The sequence below is a fragment of the Panulirus ornatus genome, chromosome 30, assembly GCF_036320965.1.
Source record: "Panulirus ornatus isolate Po-2019 chromosome 30, ASM3632096v1, whole genome shotgun sequence".
Taxonomy (NCBI): Eukaryota; Metazoa; Arthropoda; class Malacostraca; order Decapoda; family Palinuridae; genus Panulirus; species Panulirus ornatus.
This window is the reverse complement of record NC_092253.1, coordinates 19635290-19661151: the sequence shown is the minus strand read 5'-3', so window position 1 is coordinate 19661151 and position 25862 is coordinate 19635290. Positions and strand designations below refer to the sequence as shown.

The 25862-nt window shown below is 49.2% G+C and overlaps 1 protein-coding gene across 2 annotated transcripts in view; it reads left to right on the top strand.

Annotated features, from left to right (window-relative positions):
• LOC139758442 (uncharacterized) overlaps positions 1 to 25862 on the top strand; it is a 76515-nt gene that overhangs the window by 13739 nt on the left and 36914 nt on the right. Inside the window, exon 1 of one of the 2 annotated variants that reach the window (XM_071679865.1) lies at positions 15310 to 15843. The exons of the other annotated variant lie outside the window; for it this stretch is intronic. Coding sequence (XP_071535966.1) covers positions 15813 to 15843 — 31 coding nt within the window. The 5' untranslated portion in view covers positions 15310 to 15812. Of the gene's footprint in view, positions 1 to 15309; positions 15844 to 25862 lie in introns of those variants that run through there. 2 annotated transcript variants of the gene reach the window in all.

The following is a 25862-nucleotide window of genomic DNA, read 5'->3' as shown; positions in this document are numbered from 1 at the left end:
CAGAGCCTTGGGTGTTGGGATCACTTGGTGTAGTCAGAACCTTGGGTGTTGGGATCATTTGGTGTAGTCAGAACCTTGGGTGTTGGGATCACTTGGTGTAGTCAGAGCCTTGGGTGTTGGGATCACTTGGTGTAGTCAGAGCCTTGGGTGTTGGGATCACTTAATGTAGTCAGAACCTTGGGTGTTGGGATCACTTGGTGTAGTCAGAACCTTGGGTGTTGGGATCACTTAATGTAGTCAGAACCTTGGGTGTTGGGATCACTTAATGTAGTCAGAACCTTGGGTGTTGGGATCACTTGGTGTAGTCAAAACCTTGGATGTTGGGATCACTTGGTGTAGTCAGAACCTTGGGTGTTGGGATCACTTGGTGTAGTCAGAACCTTGGGTGTTGGGATCACCTGATGTAGTCAGAACCTTGGGTGTTAGGATCACTTGGTTTGATTGCTCATGTTATGCATTGCGAAGGTTTATGGTGTATTATGGTGTGTTGCACATCGTATGTGTAAGTGTACCTGACACTTGCAGGCTTGACGGTCATTGAAGCTTTGCATTTGTTTTAGGTGTTGTTCAAGACACTACAGTGGTGTGGTGTTGTTCAAGACACTACAGTGGTGTGGTGTTGTTCAAGACACTACAGTGGTGTGGTGTTGTTCAAGACACTACAGTGGTCTGGTGTTGTTCAAGACACTACAGTGGTGTGGTGTTGTTCAAGACACTACAGTGGTGTGGTGTTGTTCAAGACACTACAGTGGTCTGGTGTTGTTCAAGACACTACAGTGGTGTGGTGTTGTTCAAGACACTACAGTGGTGTGGTGTTGTTCAAGACACTACAGTGGTGTGGTGTTGTTCAAGACACTACAGTGGTCTGGTGTTGTTCAAGACACTACAGTGGTCTGGTGTTGTTCAAGACACTACAGTGGTGTGGTGTTGTTCAAGACACTACAGTGGTGTGGTGTTGTTCAAGACACTACAGTGGTGTGGTGTTGTTCAAGACACTACAGTGGTGTGGTGTTGTTCAAGACACTACAGTGGTGTGGTGTTGTTCAAGACACTACAGTGGTGTGGTGTTGTTCAAGACACTACAGTGGTGTGGTGTTGTTCAAGACACTACAGTGGTCTGGTGTTGTTCAAGACACTACAGTGGTGTGGTGTTGTTCAAGACACTACAGTGGTGTGGTGTTGTTCAAGACACTACAGTGGTGTGGTGTTGTTCAAGACACTACAGTGGTGTGGTGTTGTTCAAGACACTACAGTGGTGTGGTGTTGTTCAAGGCACTACAGTGGTGTGGTGTTGTTCAAGACACTACAGTGGTGTGGTGTTGTTCAAGGCACTACAGTGGTGTGGTGTATGACACGTTAACTGAACACAGTCTTGTGTTGCATCTCGGTTTGTTAACCACAGGAGGTCTTGCCCCACGCCACTATTGCCGCCATGTATGAGGTGAAGATGTGAGTGAGGAGTTGTGCAACACGGCCTGGGCCGCCGTGCCTCCAGTAGGGCTCCGGAGGGGACAGAGAAAGGACAGCTGGCGTCTGCAGTAAGGAGTGTTCCCCCAGGACTGGTGCACGACCCGTGGGTATGGTAGCCAGGTTATCATACTCAGCACCACGCTGTTGTGTTGTCCTCATGGAAGATATCAGGAGTTCCATGTGCGGACTCCTGAGTTCCCAGGAGGATGATGATGTACCTCATGAGGTTGATAGCACGGGTGGTGCTCATCCTCTGGTATATGTGTAAGATTGTATTTGACACTTTCACTTCAATAGTGATTTTATGTTTTTTTATTCCACAGACATCAGCATAATGCTGAGGTGGACACCCACATGCTGATCTCTGTTATCGCTAATATCATTGTAAGGATCCAGTGACCTGTTGCTGCCTGCATTCCTGTAGTTCTGTATCGTTACTGCTGAAATGGGGTGAATTATCTGGTTACAGAGATCTTTTGTGCCTGCGACGTAAACCCGAAAAAAGTAACCAACTGTCTCTCAGAGATGGCGATCTATACGACGATCTTTGTGTATTGGACGATTTCTGAGCAGTTGAGAGAGAGAGAGAGAGAGAGAGAGAGAGAGAGAGAGAGAGAGAGAGAGAGAGAGAGAGAGAGAGAGAGAGAGAGAGAGAGCAGCTGGGACACTGCTAAACTCTTCGTCACCTGCTGCCTACAAGAGCGAGGGTGCAGTGTGGTGCGTTCACCCCGTGTGTTTGTTATTCTTGCCGGGATGCGGCTCCGTCCACTGGTGGCGAGGCGGCCATGACGGAAGTGTGGGGCTGGGCTGTGACGCGGGCCAGGAATGTGCTGAGGGCTGGGCTGTGACGCGGGCCAGGAATGTGCTGAGGGCTGGGCTGTGACGGAGGCCGGGAATGTGCTGAGGGTTGGACTGTGACGCGGGCCAGGAATGTGCTGAGGACTGGGCTGTGACGGAGGCTAGGAATATGCTCAGGGCTGGGCTGGTTGTGTTTCCTTCACTCGTATCTGTAGTGAGGCTGGAGCTGAGGGCTGGACCAACGCAGTGTGGTGTAGCGTTTTGGCTGTGCAAAGTGTGAATGTACATCAGCCTTGCCACGTACATTCCCTCGTGCACCTCAGTGTATTAACGAACAACAGTTATGTAGTTATCCTATTTTCTTCCTCCATTAAACATGGCGTAACTTTTATGAGTCAGAAAATTACTCATAAAGAGATGTCAGAGCGAGAGCCCGCTAGGGCTGGTGAGCCAAGCCTTAACCTCCTGCTCCTATTGGGCACGACATATGAGCTATATATATATATATATATATATATATATATATATATATATATATATATATATATATATGTGTGTGTGTGTGTGTGTGTGTATTCACGAAGCAGACACCTGACGATCATGATGGACTTGTAGGTCACAAAGGAAAACCATAGCAGGAAATTTTGCGTAAGCGCTTTCGTGTATTTCAGCACATTTTCAGAAGCAAATAGTAACAAATTACAGATGCGGGGAAAATCGACAGAGACACCATTAGATGTTAACATGATCACACGATACTGAAGCAGCTACATAGAAGAATGTACTAACAACACTGATGGTAAGAAGTGAACGAGCAAAGTTGAGGTGGATGACATGTTTGCAGCGAAGGGTAGACGAAGCGAGGGAGATGACGCACAGGAAATATTGAAAAAAAAAAAGATACTGAATTGATAGGTTGAATAGATAGATAGAATAGATAGTTGACCAAGGTACAGAGTGTAAAGACGGCGACCATCTCTCTCTCACCTTGAGAGAGGCCGGGGGAGGGTGGCACCCGTGTACTGAAGGCAGGTTGTTATGATCAGCTCAGGCATCCTACCCATACTGTGACACACTGCATCACCCTCCTACCATCTTCCCCTTCTGAAGGAAGATGATGTATTACTCCATCTCCCTCCATCTGAAGGTGGATGTATTACCTTATCTCTCTCCCTGGAGGAAGAAATATTGTTTTTGTTGTATTTATTCTTCTTGTTTCCTCCAGCCATCGAAGTTTGCGCCATGCCTTCACTTTTGGTCTCACGTATGTGAAACACTCCAGGTTGTCCTGACACGTGTGTGTGTCGTGTGTTACTGTGAGACACTGTACACTCGTGTTGCCCAGTATCAACCTTCAATAAATGTGATATGTCTTTACAAATCCCATATATATATATATATATATATATATATATATATATATATATATATATATATATATATATATATATATATATATATATATTTAAAGGGGAAGTAAATGTTTATAGTTGTGTTAATGGAGTGATAGTTTTCATGCATGGTGTTTTTGACAAGAAAATAGTGAAGTTGGAGAAAAATGTAGCTTAGACATTGAAGCTTATTGACACAGTGGTGAAATTGATGAGAACTGCTATTGACGTTTGTGTGAATAAATTGTACATTTCCTTTCCATAGCCAGAGGTTGAACCATTATGTGACATTCATTTTTTTTTTTTTTCATTCATTTCAAGCTAAAGTTTGTTTTCTAAATTGTTTCTTACATTTTTCATATGTATATATATGTATGTGTGTGTGTGTGTGTGTATGTGCATATGTGTGTGTGTGTGTGTGTGTGTGTATATGTATATATATATGTATATTATCCCTGGGGATAGGGGTGAAAGAATACTTCCCACGTATTCCTCGCGTGTCGTAGAAAGCGACTAGAGGGGACGGGAGCGGGGGGCCGGAAATCCTCCCCTCCTTGTATTAACTTTCTAAAATGGGAAACAGAAGAAGGAGTCACGCGGGGAGTGATCATCCTCCTCGAAGGCTCAGAGTGGGGTGCCTAAATGTGTGTGGATGTAACCAAGATGTGAAAAAAGGAGAGATAGGTAGTATGTTTGAGGAAAGGAACCTGGATGTTTTGGCTCTGAGTGAAACGAAGCTCAAGGGTAAAGGGGAAGAGTGGTTTGGAAATGTCTGGGGAGTGAAGTCAGGGGTTAGTGAGAGGACAAGAGCAAGGGAAGGAGTAGCAATACTCCTGAAACAGGAGTTGTGGGAGTATGTGATAGAATGTAAGAAAGTAAATTCTCGATTAATATGGGTAAAATTGAAAGTTGATGGAGAGAGGTGGGTGATTATTGGTGCATATGCACCTGGGCATGAGAAGAAAGATCATGAGAGGCAAGTGTTTTGGGAGCAGCTAAATGAGTGTGTTAGCGGTTTTGATGCACGAGACCGGGTTATAGTGATGGGTGATTTGAATGCAAAGGTGAGTAATGTGGCAGTTGAGGGAATAATTGGTATGCATGGGGTGTTCAGTGTTGTAAATGGAAATGGTGAAGAGCTTGTAGATTTATGTGCTGAAAAAGGACTGATGATTGGGAATACCTGGTTTAAAAAGCGAGATATACATAAGTATACTTATGTAAGTAGGAGAGATGGCCAGAGAGCGTTATTGGATTACGTGTTAATTGACAGGCGTGCGAAAGAGAGACTTTTGGATGTTAATGTGCTGAGAGGTGCAACTGGAGGGATGTCTGATCATTATCTTGTGGAGGCTAAGGTGAAGATTAGTATGGGTTTTCAGAAAAGAGGAGTGAATGTTGGGGTGAAGAAGGTGGTGAGAGTAAGTGAGCTTGGGAAGGAGACCTGTGTGGGGAAGTACCAGGAGAGACTGTGTACAGAATGGAAAAAGGTGAGAACAATGGAAGTAAGGGGAGTGGGGGAGGAATGGGATGTATTTAGGGAATCAGTGATGGATTGCGCAAAAGATGCTTGTGGCATGAGAAGAGTGGGAGGTGGGCTGTTTAGAAAGGGTAGTGAGTGGTGGGATGAAGAAGTAAGAGTATTAGTGAAAGAGAAGAGAGAGGCATTTGGACGATTTTTGCAGGGAAAAAATGCAATTGAGTGGGAGAAGTATAAAAGAAAGAGACAGGAGGTCAAGAGAAAGGTGCAAGAGGTGAAAAAAAGGGCAAATGAGAGTTGGGGTGAGAGACTATCAGTAAATTTTAGGGAAAATAAAAAGATGTTCTGGAAGGAGGTAAATAGGGTGCGTAAGACAAGGGAGCAAATGGGAACTTCAGTGAAGGGCGTAAATGGGGAGGTGATAACAAGTAGCGGTGATGTGAGAAGGAGATGGAATGAGTATTTTGAAGGTTTGTTGAATGTGTCTGATGACAGAGTGGCAGATATAGGGTGTTTTGGTCGAGGTGGTGTGCAAAGTGAGAGGGTTAGGGAAAATGATTTGGTAAACAGAGAAGAGGTAGTAAAAGCTTTGCGGAAGATGAAAGCCGGCAAGGCAGCAGGTTTGGATGGTATTGCAGTGGAATTTATTAAGAAAGGGGGTGACTGTATTGTTGACTGGTTGGTAAGGTTATTTAATGTATGTATGACTCATGGTGAGGTGCCTGAGGATTGGCGGAATGCGTGCATAGTGCCATTGTACAAAGGCAAAGGGGATAAGAGTGAGTGCTCAAATTACAGAGGTATAAGTTTGTTGAGTATTCCTGGTAAATTATATGGGAGGGTATTGATTGAGAGGGTGAAGGCATGTACAGAGCATCAGATTGGGGAAGAGCAGTGCGGTTTTAGAAGTGGTAGAGGATGTGTGGATCAGGTGTTTGCTTTGAAGAATGTATGTGAGAAATACTTAGAAAAGCAAATGGATTTGTATGTAGCATTTATGGATCTGGAGAAGGCATATGATAGAGTTGATAGAGATGCTCTGTGGAAGGTATTAAGAATATATGGTGTGGGAGGCAAGTTGTTAGAAGCAGTGAAAAGTTTTTATCGAGGATGTAAGGCATGTGTACGTGTAGGAAGAGAGGAAAGTGATTGGTTCTCAGTGAATGTAGGTTTGCGGCAGGGGTGTGTGATGTCTCCATGGTTGTTTAATTTGTTTATGGATGGGGTTGTAAGGGAGGTAAATGCAAGAGTCCTGGAAAGAGGGGCAAGTATGAAGTCTGTTGGGGATGAGAGAGCTTGGGAAGTGAGTCAGTTGTTGTTCGCTGATGATACAGCGCTGGTGGCTGATTCATGTGAGAAACTGCAGAAGCTGGTGACTGAGTTTGGTAAAGTGTGTGGAAGAAGAAAGTTGAGAGTAAATGTGAATAAGAGCAAGGTTATTAGGTACAGTAGGGGTGAGGGTCAAGTCAATTGGGAGGTGAGTTTGAATGGAGAAAAACTGGAGGAAGTGAAGTGTTTTAGATATCTGGGAGTGGATCTGTCAGCGGATGGAACCATGGAAGCGGAAGTGGATCATAGGGTGGGGGAGGGGGCGAAAATTTTGGGAGCCTTGAAAAATGTGTGGAAGTCGAGAACACTATCTCGGAAAGCAAAAATGGGTATGTTTGAGGGAATAGTGGTTCCAACAATGTTGTATGGTTGCGAGGCGTGGGCTATGGATAGAGATGTGCGCAGGAGGATGGATGTGCTGGAAATGAGATGTTTGAGGACAATGTGTGGTGTGAGGTGGTTTGATCGAGTAAGTAACGTAAGGGTAAGAGAGATGTGTGGAAATAAAAAGAGCGTGGTTGAGAGAGCAGAAGAGGGTGTTTTGAAATGGTTTGGGCACATGGAGAGAATGAGTGAGGAGAGATTGACCAAGAGGATATATGTGTCGGAGGTGGTGGGAACGAGGAGAAGAGGGAGACCAAATTGGAGGTGGAAAGATGGAGTGAAAAAGATTTTGTGTGATCGGGGCCTGAACATGCAGGAGGGTGAAAGGAGGGCAAGAAATAGAGTGAATTGGAGTCATGTGGTATACAGGGGTTGACGTGCTGTCAGTGGATTGAAGCAAGGCATGTGAAGCGTCTGGGGTAAACCATGGAAAGCTGTGTAGGTATGTATATTTGCGTGTGTGGACGTGTGTATGTACATGTGTATGGGGGGGGGGGGGTTGGGCCATTTCTTTCGTCTGTTTCCTTGCGCTACCTCGCAAACGCGGGAGACAGCGACAAAGTATAAAAAAAAAAAAAAAAAAAAAAAAAAAAAAAAATATATATATATATATATATATATATATATATATATATATATATATATATATATATATATCATTTTTTTTTATTTTACTTTGTCGCTGTCTCCCGCGTTAGCGAGGTAGCGCAAGGGAACAGACGAAAAAAGGGCCCAACCCACCCACATACACATGTATATACATACACGTCCACACACGCAAATATACATACCTATACATCTCAACGTATACACATATATATACACACACAGACATATATATTAGTGAATAACCTGGCCATATTTTGGTCATAAGTTATGATGTTTGTCTCAAAGATGGTTTTTCCATATACCCGACCTATAACGTTAATTTGTAACATGTGACGACGACCAGTTATGTTTCATTGTAAGGTTAATGGTCGTCGAGGACAGACTTGTGACGAGAAGGTTTAGCTTTGTGTTGAAACATAATGATTAAAAGGTTTATACCACTGAGCCATATATATGTTAACCAACGTTGATAAAACTCAACATTAACATGCATGTATTAAGTATGTTTACATATCCCTGAGCCTTAAGCAGTGTTGACTAAGAGTGTTCAAAAGAGGTCGGAGGTTACCATTAGAGGTCACCACAATCCACATCTTTTAGTGTCTGGCTTTTACTGTGTTTCAGCCACTGTTGGTACGACTGGACACAGGCCCACGTCTGTGGTTACCACACACGTACTCAGGAAACGTTACAGCAGTTAACTGGTCTTGATGAGGTGTATATTTTGTGTCTTACGGTAAACAAGATGACATGGGGGAAATATACCCTGATCAAAGGCCGTGTGTGTTAATTAGAGTGAAATGAAGAGAAGAGAAAGTAGTCAGAGCTGCACACACCTGGCTGTTAAAGGTAATACGAAGAAGGAAAGACAAAATGAGGAAGATGATTCCACAGTTGAGCTGTTCCAGAGCAGGGGGAAGTATAGCAGCGGCCAGTCCTCGAGTGTTCGGTCTCCACTCACACAAACTATGGAAGCAGCAGCGGCCGCAGCCGTGTTCTTCACGTCCAGGCCTTGGGCGCGGCGACACATGCATGGATCTCACGGGAACTCTGGCCACACATGTTGGAAGGTGAGGCAGAGTGACACCAGGAGGATCAGAAGGTGACACCAGGAGGATCAGAAGGTGACACCAGGAGGATCAGAAGGTGACACCAGGAGGATCAGAAGGTGACACTAGGAGGATCAGAAGGTGACACTAGGAGGATCAGAAGGTGACACCAGGAGGATCAGAAGGTGACACTAGGAGGATCAGAAGGTGACACTAGGAGGATCAGAAGGTGACACTAGGAGGATCAGAAGGTGGCACCAGGAGGATCAGAAGGTGACACCAGGAGGTTCATAAGGTGACACCAGGAGGATCAGAAGGTGACACCAGGAGGATCAGAAGGTGACACCAGGAGGATCAGAAGGTGACACCAGGAGGATCAGAAGGTGACACCAGGAGGATCAGAAGGTGACACCTGGAGGATCAGTGGATGACACCAGGAGGATCAGAAGGTGACACCAGGAGGATCAGAAGGTGACACCAGGAGGATCAGTGGATGACACCAGGAGGATCAGTGGATGACACCAGGAGGATCAGTGGATGACACCAGGAGGATCAGTACAGATGTCAGGATCAACGGGCCCAGATATGTCAGTAGGACTCCACAGTAGGACGTGTAAAACTCCTGTAGATATATGACACAGTTGCTTACCAGATGGAATATGTACGTCACCTGCACAACGCTGCCTGGATTTGGGAAGCAGTCTTTGTGATGTTGATTATGTCGGGTGTGTAGGAGAGTATGGACGACATGTTCCATGTTTATCTCACTACTGAGTTAGATTGTGGTGTCTGGGAAATGAAGGGAAGGAAACGAAAGAATCGTAGATGTGTGAGGAGTAGCTACGCTCCTGTGTGGTGTGCCTGGCGAGAGGCTAGTACGAGGAGTGGCCTGTTATTAGCGGTATTGATGACGGTGTTGTCGGGTACCCCGCTGATGACGCGCACTGGTAGCCATGGCTGCGTGGCTAACAGGTACTCTTGGACTTAATAAGTTGGCACCTTCGTGTTCCCTCTCCTGGCAAGGACGTATCTTGGGTACAGGCGGGAGCATCTGCTGTTGACAACTGTGTTCCCTCACTGCTATACAGGTAAGGTAATTGCTTCTGTAGTCAGCGCGACCAGCGTGCGTCTCTAACCTGGGAATATTTTGTTATATAAACGCGGGTCGGGTAGGTTGCCATCACCATGCTCACTGGCACTATAGATAAGTCTTGCTCCTCCTGCATTGTCTCCCCCCCACCCACTCCCGCCTCCGCCCCCACCTCCCACATGTTACTCATTCAGACTAAACCCAGAGTCCACCGGCAGCCGTGCGGGTCACAGTGGCTATCCCGGGGCTGGGTGTACTGTATCCCGGGGATATGGTCATCCCGGGGCTAGGTATACTGTATTCCTGGGATGTGGTCATCCTGTCTCCATCCTTCCCTATCCATCTTGGGGAGCACGTGTCCCTTGCGTCCCGCGCTGTCATCACATGGATCCTGTGGGTCAGTCCCATCACATGGATGCTGTGGGTCAGTCCCATCACATGGATGCTGTGGGTCAGTCCCATCATGGTGATCGTCCACCTGAAGCCCCTCGCCACACCCTGGTCACCTAATGTCTCGTGTTATACCATCAACCACATGGCCTCCCCGACGGCCACCCTCCTCCCAGGAATCACATACAGTGGCTGGACCTCTGTACCTTCAGTCGTACCCATGTTTACCCTGAGACACGCTGACCTTACCTTCCAAACGCTCCTTAACGCGCTCAGAATCTGATGAACCTTCCAAACGCTCCTTAACGCACTCAGGATCTGATTAACTCTCTCACCAGCACTGTGACGCACTCGCCTCCATTGACTCCATTCACTGTCATGCCGACACTGAGCTACCGAGACCCGAGCATTGTACTTCGTGTACATCTTCCACGTTGAGACGTATACCTACACCGCCTTGCTTCAACCCAACTGCTCCTCATGACCTTACCGTCTCCCTCTACGCACTACCATCCACAGTCTCCCTCTACACACTACCCTCCACCAGCTAAGTTACTGTCAGAACGGGAAAGTGGAGAAAAAGCAGAGCAACTGAAGTTGTTAGAGATACCCTTAGCTAAAGACCAGAGAGACTTATCATTGGATGATGAAGGGAGGTTATTGTACATCCTCTGGATAAAGGAACGCTTCGCCTCACAGATAACGTACTTGGAGCGATTACGGGCGGTGATAAGAGCTGAATGGGAGCCAGAGGAAGGAGAGTCTTTCCAAGCCCCATATGCCTGATCCCTTGCTTGAATGGCCTCAGAACAGGAGCGGTTGAACCACGGATTGGATGAAGAAGTCTTGGAGGGAGAGTGGATAAATGCTTCCATTCCTGCAAGAATAACCTCTGCTATGCGTTTGACAGAGACAGAAGCACCGCCACATTAGAAACAGTAATTTACCCAAGGAAAATCAGAAAAGAAGTTACATAAGTCATTCCATTCAACTTGGTTGAGGTGCCAGTATTTACACTTAGAAGGGGCTGCTGGAGGGGGAGGTGCCATGAGAGTAGATACATGTATGAGAGTGTGATCAGATGAACCAATTATAGGCGAGATTGTGTATTTACAACGGGATGAACTAGAGGTGAAAAACAAACCCGGTATATCAGGAGAGTGGTCAAAGTGGTCGGGAATATGGGTAGGGTGGGAGATAATTTGTTCTAAATCATTGAGAATGGAGAACGTGAGGGCTTCAATCCCTCCACCATCCATATGGGAGGAATTCAACCATTCCCTATGGTGAACGTTGAAATCCCCGAGGTAGAGGGTCTCTGCTTGCGAATGAGAGGATGCCACAGTCATGGATGGCGGTGCTTTCTTGAAGGATAGTCAACCGTGACGCCAATGTCAGTCATCGACGTGCTTGCACCGAGCAAGTGTAATGAATTTTGTGGACAGTATAAAGAAGTGCATGAGTCCCATCTTTGTGCCATAGGACGCCACAAGTGAGGGACTGAAAGGATGGGGTGTGGCAAGTGTAAGACCTGAGGTTCTCTGAGGAAAGTTTGTCAACTTAAGAAATTAAGTGTCGCCGCAGCCTGAGGCTCATGACTGTGTTAGGGGTTCACAAGGTCGAAAGCTGTGCTGGAGTCGACGAAGGTGAGAGACACACTGTCCTCAGTCGTTTGGGGTTGAGGTGTATAATGGTCACCTCGGGGCTAGGTACACTGGGCTGGGGAAGTGGTCACGCCGGGGCTGGGTACACTGGGCTGGGGAAGTGGTCACCCCGGGGCTGGGTACACCGGGCTGGGGGAGTGGTCACCCCGGGGCTGGGTACACCTGGCTGGGGGAGCGGCCTGGGAGACACTCGGAGAGCTTCTTGCTACCACGAGGAAAGCATTGGTGGGTACCTGGTGTGCTGTGGTGTGGTGGGTGTGTCGCCATGTACAGGAATGTTGGCCCGCCCCTCCTGCTGTTATGTATGCTCGTGCCTGGCGACGCGCGTCCACCTGCAGTACATGACGGACGCCAGGGATCCGTCATGCGGGGCTTGAAGATATCATGATGCTTGCTTCCGCATAGCGTGGCGCGCACATCATACCCGCTGCGTTCGATGGTACGACACTTAGGTAAGGTGGCCTGGCATTTTACTAGGGTCAGGTCAAAGGTCACGCATTCATACCTAAGGGTTGTGACGTCCTGTTTAAAGGTATTGGGGTGTAAAATGAATGTTTGGTATAGAACTTAAAGTGTTCGCCGTCTTCTCTGTGGCAGTAGAGATTAGGTGTACTGTTGTTTTGTCAACACCTACTGAGGATAAACTCCCCAACTCCTGCTTGTGTTTCCTATACAACCGTACTATTGCCATGACTGGTATGATGTAGATATTGTTCGGTAAAACTAGCAGCACATGTGGACGTTGCTGAAACGTGTGAAGAAATCTCGGAAACGCAAATCGATGAAACATTAAGCAAAGAAGGGCATCCATCCGCGCTATCGTCTCCTGCCGTTTGCAGAGGCTTTGTGTCTCTTCATCTCCCATTTCGTGAAGTATCTGGCACCTCGCGGCTCCTCGCTGATCATCAGTGTGGCTGTCGCAAGACCAGATCCACCAGTGATATTTCCCATGGTACTTAGGTAGGTCTGCTCGTTCTCTTTGAGAGATCGGAATCCTGTGTCTTGGCCCTTGATACGTTGCCATAGATGTCTCTTGGCCGTGTAGACGTTGCCATAGCTGGCTCTTGGCCGTGTAGACGTTGCCATAGCTGGCTCTTGGCCGTGTAGACGTTGCCATAGCTGCCTCTTGGCCGTGTAGACGTTGCCATAGCTGCCTCTTGGCCGTGTAGACGTTGCCATAGCTGGCTCTTGGCCGCGTAGACGTTGCCATCCTTTCTTAGCTTTACGGGTCTACATTTCCCTTTAGCTTGTCACCAAAGCTGGAAACTGCCTCTACCTGAATATTTGCCAAGATAATTGTCATGTTCATACCTTTGTGTAAACATGAAGTGTTCAACAAACGACAATTTCATATTAATGTTGATGTTTACAATATGGGATTATGTTATCCACTTTGTCATTGACATGGCGAAGGCTTGATCTGTCTCCCTCGTTTATCATACTATTGGTAGTGAGGCGTGGCCATGTTGATGCCAGTGGTAGTGAGGTGTGGCCATGTTGATACCAGTGGTAGTGAGGCGTGGCCATGTTGATGCCAGTGGTAGTGAGGTGTGGCCATGTTGATGCCAGTGGTAGTGAGGCGTGGCCATGTTGATACCAGTGGTAGTGAGGCGTGGCCATGTTGATACCAGTGGTAGTGAGGCGTGGCCATGTTGATACAAGTGGTAGTGAGGTGTGGCCATGTTGATACCAGTGGTAGTGAGGCGTGGCCATGTTGATACCAGTGGTAGTGAGGCGTGGCCATGTTGATACCAGTGGTAGTGAGGTGTGGCCATGTTGATACCAGTGGTAGGGAGGTGAAGCATTCACCTTACCTCACACATCATGGACAAGTACCTCAAGACCTGGGATATATATAACACTTCAGAAACACTTGGAGTTTTGTGCCGTCAGTTCAACCCCCCTCCCCACACCCCCTCATTACGTGTGCGCCTGCGCGTCCGCCACATTACACACTTCCAGTACAAACATAGGCAGGTTGTGTATGTATCTGGAAGGTTGCCATACTAGGATGTACAGGTGAGGACTCGCCTCTGGTGGAGTAATAATAGACGTGGGTGAGTGGGTACGGGGCAGGGGGTGGGGTGGTGTACCATGCATGGTGTACGGGAGAGGGCCGGGGAGTTGAGGCGTAGGCGTAGGGCGGACTACCTTAACAATGATCGTGAGAGACTGCATCAGTTGGTGTCTGAGTTTAGAAGTGTGAAAGGAGGAAGTTGAGAATGAATATTAATAAAAGCAAGGTTATTAGGGTTAGCAGGGCTGAGGGACAAGTTATGTGGATTGTGAGTGTGAATACAGAGAACTTGGAGGAAGTAAAGTGGATGTGGCTGCGAATGGAACCACGTGGGCTGAAGTGAGCCGTAAGGTAGTGAGGACACAAAGATCCTGGACGTGCTGAGGAAGACGTGGAAAGAGAGGTCATTCCTAAGAGCAAAGGTGGGTATGCGTCATGGTATAGTAGAGCCTTGTGTGCTGTATGGATACGAGACGTGAGCCTTAGAAAAAAAAATGTAAGGATGAGAGTGAATGTGTTGAAGTGTCTGAGAACAGCATGTCGTGTGAGGAAGGTTGATCGAATAAGAAATGACAGGGTAAGAAAGAGGTGAGACAGTGAGAGGTTTATGTATGAGAGAGCAGAAGAGTGTGTGTTGAAATGGTTTGGACATATGGAGAAGATGAGTGAGGAAAGGATGAGTGAGAGGATGTGTGTCAGAAGTGGAGGGAACAGTGAAAAGGAGGGAACGAAGTAAGGGGTCGAAGGATGGAATGGATGAAGAGTTCATGGTTCGGTGCCTGAATATGCGGGAGGTTATGAGGCATGGAATATATATATATATATATATATATATATATATATATATATACTTTCCTGAGTGGATGAACGGCTGGGTTGACTGTGGACCGACTGCCACAACCAGGATTCGTATTCATGCGCTCGACCCTGGGCGGCCCATGAATGCTTCACGGTCAAGAACGCTAACCGCTACACCACAGAGGTCCATGATATGGTGACGATCCTGTTGAAGGAAGAGTACTTCGCCTCATTCGAGGTAAAACGTGTACTTACAAGACAAGTGAAGTCAGACGACCCTTTACTGTCTCGTGAGCTACTGACGCGTGGATCAGTGTCAAGCTGTGTAGCTGACGCTGATGCTGACGCATAGGTCAGTGTCAGCCTGTTTGTAGCTGGCTGATGCTGACGTATGGTTCAGTGTCAGGCTGCATGGCTTCTCTAATGCTAACACATGGGTCATTAACGAGGGCAGGGTGTGAGGTTAGACCGAGGTGACCTTGGTGTTGTGAGACGACGATAGGCAGGCAGGGGAGGTGACCTGGGTGGCGGGAGGCAGGTGTGACGGCAGCTGTCCCTTTGAAGGACGTCACTACCCACGTGCGTCCCTGTAGTCACAACACTGGTGGCCGCCATGTAGGACGCTCGTTCTTGCTATCCTCACTGACTGTCTTTTGTTTCCTGTCAACAAACACAATGAGGGGAAGGTGGGTCGCTGGAGATGGGCAGGACTCCTGTAGGTGTTAAGGTGTGTGGAGTGCCCCTGGAGTGGGTAAGGCAGTGTTGATGGTGCTGGGGAGGGAGGGTGGGAGGCGGTCGTGGGGCCATGGTTGGCACGTGGCGCCCCGATGGTTTGGTGTCGTGCCAGGCGGGAGGGAAGGCACGGGGTTTGGCGCCGGAAATAGTGGTGTAGGGAGGCAGTGGTGGCGGGCGGTGAGACAAGCAGCAGCAGTGGACCTGCAGCCGTGGCCACGTCAGGAGAGAGACAGCAGGACCTCTCATCTCGCCCACGCAACCTCGTAACAAGACCTTAAATTGACGCTCAGTCCCCGATCATCACCACGTCCGCCCACGCGACGCGCTGCCTGCCACCCCGTGCGGCCTGGCCTGCGTCAGGTGTACGTCAGTGAAGTGCGAGAGAAGCCCTGGCAGGAGGAGGCCGGGACAGGCCAGTGGTGTAGCAGTAGCCGCCCAGACTCCTGGAGTGTGTTATCATGCAGTGTAGTTAACAGGCCCCCACGTCAGGCTGTCATGCAACTCTTACTGTAAACACTAGCGCCCTGCCTGACTCGCCTCCCTCCAGCCTCACTGTAAACATTTTAAGGATTACCGGAAGCATTACGAGTGTGTTGATAGCCTAAGATATGTACACCAGCAACTATTACCTTAGCTCAGGTAAGTGACGTGACACGTATTGCTGTCATAGCTGTATAGAAAATTATTCCTAAGTCTATTTTCTACGTTGGATATATTCATGTATCTCGTCGCATCATTGGCCTCAGAATGTGACCATGTAAGGCGAGGAAGACGTCTTGGTGCTGCCCAGTGTCTTTATCGTGTGGATGTGGTGGAGGCCAAGGGAAGGTCGGGTGTTTATGAAAGAGTGAGTGTCGCTGGTCCGTGTGGTGTGCGGAGATAGATCGCTCCTGGACAACTGTCGCCGTTGGCGAACGTCACGTGAAAGTTCCGTATAGCAGCCGTCCATGGTGACCTGTGTTATACTGTACGGTACTGTCTTGCCCCGCAGCACGGCCGGACAAGGCAACCTGCAGCATATTGCTCCCCTCTGGTCACAGTGCTCAGCTGCAATAAATTGTCTCGTCTGAAATGGAGGTGAAAATCCCAGTGGAGGTGATGGTGCCTGGCAGTGTTGTGTGTGGCAGCCGAACCTTCTGTTGGGGGAGGAGATCCTGAGGCCATACCCTACTTGGTGATGTCATAGATCAGTATCGTCTTGTGGTGAAGTGCAGTACACACATGGAACAGTCGTGGTCCCACTGGTCAGTACTGGTGAGGAGATGCCGTACTCCTGGCCTGAGGCCGTGCTATCATAATGTACGACTCAGGCACCATCAGTTGAGTCATGACCTTAGGTTCACGAGCCTAAGTTCATTCATGAGTGAACTGATCACTAGTGTAGTGCACCTTGCTAGATCAGGTATATAATTAGCCTGCGTTGGTCCTCCTGGCCATGTAGACTCGGTCAAATGCGCAGTATAGAGAAATCCCAGCGCCTGATGTGATCCTTATGTTATATAGCGGACTGTTGTAGCACATGGTGAAGACGAAAATATATGATAATGAAAATAGTGACAATGTTAACAACAACAAGAATAACTAGTTATGCAAGCGATGCGCTCATAAGTAAGTGACCAACAGACAATCAGGAAAACATGCGAATCGAGAAGGAAAAACACAACAGTTGTGTGTCGTGTGTGCGGCTGGCGGGAAACATGAAACAGAAGAGTAACAACGGGTCCGTCACTTTCGAAATACCTTATTTGTTCTTAGATAGTGCCTGCAGGTAGAGGGTGGAAATATGGAGAGAAAATATGTATAGTAAAGTTTGTGAGGTTAGGACATGGGAAGCGGGTAGCAAACTGTCTCGTAGACAAACACGATGAGGTATTTTGAAATATTGACCAAGGCTGGAATTGAGTTTTTCTGGGTTCGATGTGGATGTAGTTATGAACTGCAACTCGGGGGGAAAGGGATCTCTAGTAGGAGGAGGTAACGGTGACGAGAATGGTGCAGTAGTCCCTACCTGAGCTGTCGGATGATGAGGTGCAGGTGATGTTTGAGGAGAGTTGAGGGTGACTAGTGTGTTCAGGGCCAGTGTGGGATAGTCCCACGATGACCACGCTCGACCCTCAAGACCGCCGCCGTTGTGGGGAGGGTGGTCAGGCCGCTGCCGTTGTGGGGAGGGTGGTCATGCCACCGCCCTTGTGGGGAGGGTGGTCAGGCCGCTGCCGCTGTAGAGAGGGTGGTCAGGCCGCCGCCGCTGTAGAGAGGGTGGTCAGGCCGCCGCCGCTGTGGGGAGAGTGGTCAGGCCGCCGCCGCTGTAGAGAGGGCGGTCAGGCCGCCTCCGCTGTAGAGAGGGTGGTCAGGCCGCCGCCGCTGCAGGGAGGGTGGTCAGGCCGCCGCCGCTGTAGAGAGGGTGGTCAGGCCGCCGCCGCTGTAGAGAGGGTGGTCAGGCCGCCGCCGCCGCTATAGATAGGGTGGTCAGGCCGCCGCCGCTGTGGGGAGGGTGGTCAGGCCGCCGCCGCTATAGAGAGGGTGGTCAGGCCGCCGCCGCTGTAGAGAGGGTGGTCAGGCCGCCGCCGCTGTAGAGAGGGTGGTCAGGCCGCCGCCGCTGTAGAGAGGGTGGTCAGGCCGCTGCCGCTATAGATAGGGTGGTCAGGCCGCCGCCGCTGTAGAGAGGGTGGTCAGGCCGCCGCCGCTGTAGAGAGGGTGGTCAGGCCGCTGACGCTATAGATAGGGTGGTCAGGCCGCCGCCGCTGTAGAGAGGGTGGTCAGGCCGCCGCCTTTGTGTGGTAGGTAGGGAGGACAGAACCATGGTCGGGTGTTACACGCTGACTGGCGTACCTCAGGAGACGCGGGCTGCTCCCGCTAGCGGCCTCGGGCACGGTGGCCGCCCGCAGCATCCTGGGTCATGTACTGCTGTTGCTTATGTCAGCAGGACCATCATCCATGTACCACAAGGTTCACATACAACAACACCAGGAGTGGCGGCAGGCTGTGTGGCATGTCTGCGCGGGAGAACATCACCAGGGACTTCTCTCAGTGGTGTTGACTGCACGGTGATGTATACTGGTGGTGTTGACTGCACGGTGATGTTTACTGGTGGTGTTGACTGCGCGGTGATATATACTGGTGGTGTTGACTGCACGGTGATGTTTACTGGTGGTGTTTACTGCGCGGTGATGTATACTGGTGATGTTGACTGCACGGTGATGTATATTGGTGGTGTTGACTGCACGATGATGTATACTGGTGATGTTGACTGCACGGTGATGTATACTAGTGGTGTTGACTGCAGGGTGATGTATACTGGTGGTGTTGACTGCACGGTGATGTATACTGGTGGTGTTGACTGTACGGTGTTGTATACTGGTGGTGTTGACTGCACGGTGATGTTTACTGGTGGTGTTGACTGCGCGGTGATGTATACTGGTGGTGTTGACTGCACGGTGATGTATACTGGTGGTGTTGACTGCACGGTGATGTATACTGGTGGTGTTGACTGCACGTGATGTATACTGGTGGTGTTGACTGCACGGTGATGTATACTGGTGGTGTTGACTGCGCGGTGATGTATACTGGTGGTGTTGACTGCACGGTGATGTATATGGTGGTGTTGACTGCGCGGTGATGTATACTGGTGGTGTTGACTGCACGGTGATGTATACTGGTGGTGTTGACTGCGCGGTGATGTATACTGGTGGTGTTGACTGCACGGTGATGTATACTGGTGTGTTGACTGCACGGTGATGTATACTGGTGTGTTGACTGCACGGTGATGTATACTGGTGGTGTTGACTGCACGGTGATGTATATTGGTGGTGTTGACTGCACGGTGATGTATACTGGTGGTGTTGACTGCACGATGATGTATACTGGTGGTGTTGACTGCGCGGTGATGTATACTGGTGGTGTTGACTGCACGGTGATGTATACTGGTGGTGTTGACTGCACGGTGATGTATACTGGTGGTGTTGACTGCGCGGTGATGTATACTGGTGGTGTTGACTGCACGGTGATGTATACTGGTGGTGTTGACTGCACGGTGATGTATACTGGTGGTGTTGACTGCACGGTGATGTATACTGGTGGTGTTGACTGCACGGTGATGTATACTGGTGGTGTTGACTGCACGGTGATGTATACTGGTGGTGTTGACTGCATGGTGATGTATACTGGTGGTGTTGACTGCATGGTGATGTATACTAGTGGTGTTGACTGCACGGTGATGTATACTGGTGGTGTTGACTGCACGGTGATGTATACTGGTGGTGTTGACTGCACGGTGATGTATACTGGTGGTGTTGACTGCACGGTGATGTATACTGGTGGTGTTGACTGCACGGTGATGTATACTGGTGGTGTTGACTGCACGGTGATGTATACTGGTGGTGTTGACTGCGCGGTGATGTATACTGGTGGTGTTGACTGCGCGGTGATGTATACTGGTGGTGTTGACTGCGCGGTGATGTATACTGGTGGTGTTGACTGCGCGGTGATGTATACTGGTGGTGTTGACTGCAGGGTGATGTATACTGGTGGTGTTGACTGCACGGTGATGTATACTGGTGGTGTTGACTGCACCATGATGTATACTGGTGGTGTTGACTGCACCATGATGTATACTGGTGGTGTTGACTGCACGGTGATGTATACTGGTGTTGTTGACTGCACGGTGATGTATACTGGTGGTGTTGACTGCACGGTGATGTATACTGGTGGTGTTGACTGCACGGTGATGTATACTGGTGGTGTTGACTGCACGGTGATGTATACTGGTGGTGTTGACTGCACGGTGATGTATACTGGTGGTGTTGACTGCACGGTGATGTATACTGGTGGTGTTGACTGTAAGGTGATGTATACTGGTGGTGTTGACTGCACGGTGATGTATACTGGTGGTGTTGACTGCAAGGTGATGTATACTGGTGGTGTTGACTGCGCGGTGATGTATACTAGTGGTGTTGACTGCACGGTGATGTATACTGGTGGTGTTGACTGCGCGGTGATGTATACTGGTGGTGTTGACTGCACGGTGATGTATACTGTTGGTGTTGACAGTAGTTATCACAGTGTCGTCCTACTATGATCAGCCTGTGGCGGCATCAGGTCGTGTAAGTGACGTCATTCATTAAGGTGGTTGCACCAGTCAGAGGGCGCTCCGTCGTGCGTACGTTGAGTGGTGGCGCTCCTTCTCCTGGCAGGGCATCGTGGGCCCCGGAGCCGGCAGGCAGTGTACTACCACCCTCCCTCTGGCACCATGTCCAGTACTGGCATTGGTTGTGGGTCAGGGACCGTATCTTTAACTAGGAGGCTACGAGTACGAGACCGTATCTCTGGCTGGGAGGCTACAAGTACGAGACTCTATCTCTGGCTGGGAGGCTACGTGTACGAGACCGTATCTCTGGCTGGGAGGCTACGAGTACGAGACTGTATTTCTGGCTGGGGGGCTACGTGAACGAGACCGTATCTCTGGCTGGGAGGCTACGTGTACGAGACCTTAGCTCTGGCTGGGAGGCTGCGAGTACGAGACCGTATCTCTGGCTGGGAGGCTACGTGTACGAGACCGTATCTCTGGCTGGGAGGCTACGAGTGCGAGACCGTATCTCTGGGAGGCTACGAGTACGAGACCGTATCTCTGGCTGGGAGGCTACGTGTACGAGACCGTATCTCTGTAAGGCTACGTGTACGAGACCGTATCTCTGGCTGGGAGGCTACGAGTACGAGACCGTATCTCTGGGAGGCTACGTGTACGAGACCGTATCTCTGGCTGGGAGGCTACGTGTACGAGACCGTAACTCTGGCTGGGAGGCTACGAGTACGAGACCGTATCTCTGGCTGGGAGGCTACGAGTACGAGACCGTATCTCTGGGAGGCTACGTGTACGAGACCGTATCTCTGGCTGGGAGGCTACGTGTACGAGACCTGTAACTCTGGCTGGGAGGCTGCGAGTACGAGACCGTATCTCTGGCTGCTGGTCCGGGAGTTTTGATTTAACTTAGCGGGCGTAGCGCATCCACTCAGACATGAAAGTTAAAGGAAGACCACTCCACTGGTGTAGTTAGTGGAGGCAGAGCTGTATTCTCCCTCCACTGTAATGTTACGTCAGGTCATAGTAGGTCAGGTGACCTGGCTGGGTATTGTGGTCGTTTTGTATGACTTCTAAATATGAAGAAAAATAAGTCAGTCCCAGAAACTTAACGTAACCTTACTGTGAGGAAGACACTTCTAGCTCTCTCTCTCTCTCTCTCTCTCTCTCTCTCTCTCTCTCTCTCTCTCTCTCTCTCTCTCTCTCTCTCTCTCTCTCTCTCTCTCTCTCTCTCTCTCTCACACACACACAGTCTACTTCCATCACTTTGTAAGGTAACCTGTTTTTAACTGATCTCCACGTCCTGCTCTACAGATCACAGTACAGACATCCTACATAACATACATTCATCTTACCATGAAATCCCTCGTTACTGCAGCCCGGGAAATATTCTTGACCTCACAGTCTTAAAGAACACGTCTGTTCTCAAGGTCAAGGTAGTGGTAGAGAGCCAAGGGGAAATGGCGGATCAGGGTAGTGGTAGAGGGTTAGAGTTAGTGGTGGATCAGGGTAGTATTAGAGGGCTAGGGGTAGGGGTAGAGGGTCAGGGTTGTGGTGATTCAGGATAGTGGTAGAGGGTCAGGGTAGTAGTAGAGGGCCAGGGGTAGTGGTCAGAGTATCAGGGGTAGTGGTGAAGGGGGTGTCAGGTGTTATCATGAGTACATCATAAGGCACGTTACCACGATGTAGCACCACATGTCACCATAACCACCACAGCAGCTGCTGACCACTCCATTCTATCTCTCCACCAACAGCTGCTGATCACTCCACCCTATCTCTCCACCAACAGCTGCTGACCACTCCACCCTATCTCTCCACCAACAGCTGCTGATCACTCCACCCTATCTCTCCACCAACAGCTGCTGACCACTCCACCCTATCTCTCCACCAACAGCTGCTGACCACTCCACCCTATCTCTCCACCAACAGCTGCTGACCACTCCACCCTATCTCTCCACAAACAGCTGCTGACCACTCCACCCTGTCTCTCCACCAACAGCTGCTGACCACTCCACCCTGTCTCTCCACCAACAGCTGCTGACCACTCCACCCTGTCTCTCCACCAACAGCTGCTGACCACTCCACCCTGTCTCTCCACCAACAGCTGCTGACCACTCCACCCTATCTCTCCACCAACAGCTGCTGACCACTCCACCCTGTCTCTTCACCAACAGCAGCTGACCATTCCCCTCTCTCGTCACCAACAGCTGCTGACCACTCCACCCTGTCTCTCCACCAACAGCTGCTGACCACTCCACCCGTCTCTCCACCAACAGCTGCTGACCACTCCACCCTGTCTCCCCACCAACAGCAGCTGACCACTCCACTCGTCTCTTCACCAACAGCAGCTGACCACTCCACCCTGTCTCTCCACCAACAGCAGCTGACCGCCTCCTTAGCCATGCACGTTTGTTTCCTGTTCCTTATGCACACTTCAGGCTGGGTCTGGCTCTCACCGTCCCGCTACCTGGCGTCTACCACAGCCTGCCTCACACTTGTGACCCACCATAACACTTGACTGCCTCAGGGCTGTGATATCAAGTAACATACTGTTACAGCTGTTGTCTGCTACAGCTGTTGTCTTCCCATAATATAGACTGCCTCAGGGCTGTGATCTCAAGTAACTCATACTGTTACAGCTGTTGTCTGCTACAGCTGTTGTCTCCCCATAATATAGACTGCCTCAGGGCTGTGATCTCAAGTAACTCATACTGCTACAGCTGTTGTCTGCTACAGCTGTTGTCTCCCCATAATATAGACTGCCTCAGGGCTGTGATCTCAAGTAACTCATACTGCTACAGCTGTTGTTTGCTACAGCTGTTGTCTGCTACAGCTGTTGTCTTCCCATAATATAGACTGCCTCAGGGCTGTGATCTCAAGTAACTCATACTGTTACAGCTGTTGTCTGCTACAGCTGTTGTCTTCCCATAATATAGAATGCCTCAGGGCTGTGATCTCAAGTAACTCATACTGCTACAGCTTTTGTTTGCTACAGCTGTTGTCTGCTACAGCTGTTGTCTCCCCTAATATAGACTGCCTCATGGCTGTGATCTTTCCCTTAACACAGACTTCCCGCCTTTGGGGTGTGACCTCCCCCTATATATAACACTGCTTTTCTTTATGACCTCTCCCAATGAGTGCCTGCCTCAGGACTGTGACGTCTCATACGGTATCCGTGACCTGGAACACATGGGCCACATGCATAGTGAGAGTGTATGATGTAGTCTGAGAAATATCTTTAAAGCCTGAAGATGGTGTTGAATATTTTTCGGTTGGTGGATGTAACTTACGTTGATGGTCTTAATGACCCTGGTAGTTGATAGGCCTAAAGGCCAACAACCAACCAGCGTGTGTTTGACGTTCTTGTTCTCACCACTGCTGACCCATCCTCACCTGACCTGTGGACCCACCGGGACCTCACTCGTCTTAACCCATTCTCCTCCGATCTCATTTCACTACCTCGTGTGACCTTACTAGTCATGATGGTGTTACTGAACATTTCTAGAACATTGTTGTGACCTTACTCATGTTCATCTTGGGTGTGGTGACATGACCTTAGTGATCCTTGCTCTGGCTGATCCCACCAGCGGCAGGGCCATCCGTGCTGGTAAGTGTACCAGTCGTGAGTCGCTCTCACCAAGATACAGTGAACATCCACCACAGTTGCCCTGACGTCTGCTCTGGTGACTTGGTCCCTGGTGAGGTGTGTCGGGGGGGGGGAGGTCCCAGGGGTCCTGGAGCCCCTCCCTCCCTACCAACGGTCAGCTGACCTCACCTTACCTGACCTGTCTCGTCTGACATTGTTGTACTGGTGCAACTCGTGAAGATAATTTGTTTCATGATGTTAAACCATCAGCAATATTGAAGAATATATTTATTTGATATTTTTTAATGAACTCGAGTGGCTTTGTGTGTGTGTGTGTGTGTGTGTGTGTGTGTGTGTGTGTGTGTGTGTGTGTGTGTGTGTGTGTTGTGGGTAGCCAAGAGAGGTTATATTTCAGCCCTCGGGCACACGTTGTTCGTATTTGTGACTGTCCTCCTGTAGGTCCTGCTGCCATCTTCTTGCCTCCAGCTGCTGCTCACGTCCGTCAAGGAAATGTTCCCTGAGGTGGAGGCTGGCCACCCTGGGCCTCACACTGGCCGTGTCAGACGGTGGTGAGGTGGCCAGACCAGCTCACGTGAGGGCCAGGGTCTGCCTGTCAGATGGAGGGAAGCGAGCAGCCCTCCACTACAGTCAGGTGTTGGTGGAGGGGTGTTGGCAGCCCTCCATCGCAGTGGAGGGGTGTTGGCAGTCTTCCACCACAGTTAGGTGCCGGGGTGTCCTCTGGTGTATATTCGTTGGTACGAAACATTTCCCCTCCAGTTCGTTGTTTCAGTAAGGATACTGGTGAACAACACTGTATCGTTATGAAGACGTTAGAACCTTGTATGTAATAACGAGGCGCCTCTTCCTCCTCCTCCTCCTCCTCCTCCTCTTGTGTACAGACACAGTCGTGCATTCTTTCCACATTGGGCTCGTGTTTTCTAGTCCTACGACTTTCAGTTGCTACAGTTTATTAAAGTCTCTGAGGCAGAAGTGTCTACTGCTCCTGGCTGTACGTACGTATGTCTGCATTTAGAGGCTCCGTGGCCCACATAGTGCACCATGAGATGTGTGTGTGTGTGTGTGTGTGTGTGTGTGTGTGTGTGTGTGCGCGCGCGCGCGCGCGCCGTGATGGTCAATGTTGGGTCAGGTGGTCAGCAGTATTAAACATGTTTGTTGAAATATGATGCTTTATGGCTACAAATAAATAGAAACAGCAACATACCTCTGGGTCTTGCTGGGGCTGTTTACCATTGAGAGAGAGAGAGAGAGAGAGAGAGAGAGAGAGAGAGAGAGAGAGAGAGAGAGAGAGAGAGAGAGAGAGAAATACTTGTAAACTTTATCCATAACTCAGGAGGCGCAAATAATCTCAGACGTGAACTTGACGTCTATTCTTAGATGTACGTGAGGTGCAGCTTCCAACACATAGTTAAGTTTATAAGTCAGAAATGTCAAAAATCTAGATGAAGAATGAGTACTTTGGCTCCCCCGAGAACATATGTCTGCCCCCGAGTTGGCATCCATTACTAGCAGTGACATCGGGCACATGTAAAACAACTGCTGTGATCAAGATTGTCAAAGTTTGTGATGATTATGAGCACTTCAGAACCTTTTCTTTACTTAATGGATTACATAGGTTTAGGTCACCTGGACGGAAAAAATATATATATAGGAAAGGTTGTATGTTCAGTGGGGAAAAAGGTTGTGGGTGGAATCGTCCAAAGTGAGTCAGAGAAGAATAAGGAAGCGAAGAGTGTGGCTTTATTCGTAAGAGAGTTGACCGTAGTTGAGGAAGAACGGTTATACTACTGGTGTTGGAGGGCCAGCTGACCCCTGGGTCCTGGCGAGGCTGTTTGTGGTCGTGGAAGAGAACGGGAACTGATGGACCGACCAGTGTGCTAGGAATAGGATGACATTCATAGGTTTCAGAAAGGAGGAACTGTAAAGATATCGTGAAGCAAGATATCGTGGACTTGAAGCAAAACATTTATTACGTCTATA